Consider the following 2,010-nt stretch of genomic DNA (forward strand, 5'->3'; position numbering starts at 1 on the left):
GGTGGAGCTGCAGCTCATGCAGAAGAATAAAATGCACACAGACGAGACACATATTTTATTGTGACTCACACTGAATGTGACTCACTGCCTCCATAGCAACATTATACTTCCTGTGAAACAAATAATAACAGGAGAAACAAAAGCCACTGATATTAGTAGTGGCTGCAGCTGTTGGGGTTGTGTGGTCCAGTTGTCTCGATTTTGTCTGAAGGGGGCGTCCACAGTCTCACACGAATAATACTGAAATGCCAGCGCAACCTGGCCAGGTGTTGGGGTGCACGCAGTGTGCTCATGCTATCTTGGTTTCTTTTAGCACTGACCTCCATACTTCTCTAGTTTCAGTAGGCGATGACCTCATAACTGAATTATGTGTTCGTGTTTATGGTGTGGGTCATATGTTTGTGTGTGTACCTGTGTTGACAGGTCCAGATGTAGTCAAACTTTAGATTGACAGACAGCTCACTGGGGGGCGGAGCCTACAGGTGGTGGGGATGTCAAAGCGAGGAGCAGGGGTGCGGGGCAAGGGGGAGCGACCTGATGCCATGGCAACTCTTCAAGCAGCCAATGAGGAGCTGAGAGCCAAACTGACGGACATCCAGATCGAACTACAACAGGAAAAGAACAAGGCAAGGACTGCAAAACCCAGAGCGCTACGTTCTGTTAACACTTCTACTGTAGTATTACCGCTACTAATGTAAAACGAATACTTGTGTTGTAGTACTCATGTTACTTTCTGTCCTCAGGTCAGCCGTCTGGAGAGAGAGAAAACTCAGGAACTGAAGGCAGAGCATCACCGGGCGACGGTCGCCTTGACGGAGCTGAAAACCAAACTCCACGAGGAGAAGCAGAAGGAGCTGGCTGTTACCAGGGAGACATTACTACGGCAACATGAGATGGAGCTAATGAGAGTCATCAAGATCAAAGACGGAGAGATTCAGCGTCTGAACGGACTGGTGCTAACGCTGAGGGACGGATCCACGGACAAGGTGATCCACACCTGTCTGCCTGCATATCTACCTGTCTGTCTGCTTATCTGCCTGTCAGTCTGTGTATCTACCTGTCTGTCTGCTTATCTGCCTGTCAGTCTGCTTATCTGCCTGTCAGTCTGTGTATCTACCTGTCTGTCTGCTTATCTGTCTGTCAGTCTGCATATCTGCCTGTCAGTCTGTGTATGTACCTGTCTGTCTGCTTATCTGTCTGTCAGTCTGCATATCTGTCTGTCTTCATATTGGTCTGTCTGTCTGTGTGTCTACCTGTTTGTCTGCATATTAACATGTCTGTCTGCTTATCTGTCCATCTGTCTGCCTAGCTACCTGTCTGTCTGCATATCTACCTGTCTGTCTGCATATCTATCTGTCTCCATATTGGTCTGTCTGTCTGCATATCAACCTGTCTGTCTGCATACCAACCTGTCTGTCTGCATATCAACCTGTCTGTCTGCTTGTCTGTACATCTTGCTGCAAACCTACTGGTGTGTCTGCATATCTGTCTGTCTCCATATCCAGCTGTCTGTCTGTGTGTCTACCTGTTTGTCTGCATATCAACCTGTCTGTCTCCCATCTGAGGGTAGAAGATAATAAAACCGTTCTCGCTGACTTACCTCAAATCCATCATTTCTTTTTGCGGGAATTATTCAGGTCCAGATTGCAGTGGTGAAGTAAAGTAGCCCCATTCCCCCAGCCTTCCTGGAGGGTCCTGAGTAGTTCCCAGACCTGGTGGGCTGTATAAACTCACCTGTGTGTTCTGGTCTGGCCTGGGGTCTCTGATCAGATGCCGACTCTTTTCAACATGAGGGAGCAGTGGTTCTCAGCTGAGCTCCTTCCCGATATCTGAGCTCCACATCCTGGCTGTCAGAGTCCAGGCGTCCTGTCTCACTCACCGTGTCGTTCTTTCAGTCACCAGTCAGAGACCATGACCACGGCTGAGGCTCCTTCTGGTAGGGCAGTGAGTCACTCCAACCTGAAGGAAATAAAACACTGTTTCCCAGCAGAGCACCGTGAGCTCAGCTCT

At 48.9% G+C, this 2,010-nt stretch overlaps 1 protein-coding gene across 6 annotated transcripts in view; it reads left to right on the plus strand.

Moving 5' to 3' along the window:
• Positions 1 to 491: 491 nt before the first annotated feature.
• The window catches only part of jakmip3 (Janus kinase and microtubule interacting protein 3), a 26,434-nt gene continuing 24,915 nt past the window's right edge, over positions 492 to 2,010 (plus strand). For all 6 annotated transcript variants that reach the window (XM_041962304.1, XM_041962302.1, XM_041962303.1 and 3 more), the window contains exons 1-2: positions 492 to 626; positions 744 to 986. In XM_041962304.1, coding sequence (XP_041818238.1) covers positions 492 to 626; positions 744 to 986 — 378 coding nt within the window. The remainder of the gene's footprint in view (positions 627 to 743; positions 987 to 2,010) is intronic.

The sequence above is a fragment of the Chelmon rostratus genome, chromosome 21 (assembly GCF_017976325.1).
Source record: "Chelmon rostratus isolate fCheRos1 chromosome 21, fCheRos1.pri, whole genome shotgun sequence".
NCBI lineage: Eukaryota > Metazoa > Chordata > Actinopteri > Chaetodontiformes > Chaetodontidae > Chelmon > Chelmon rostratus.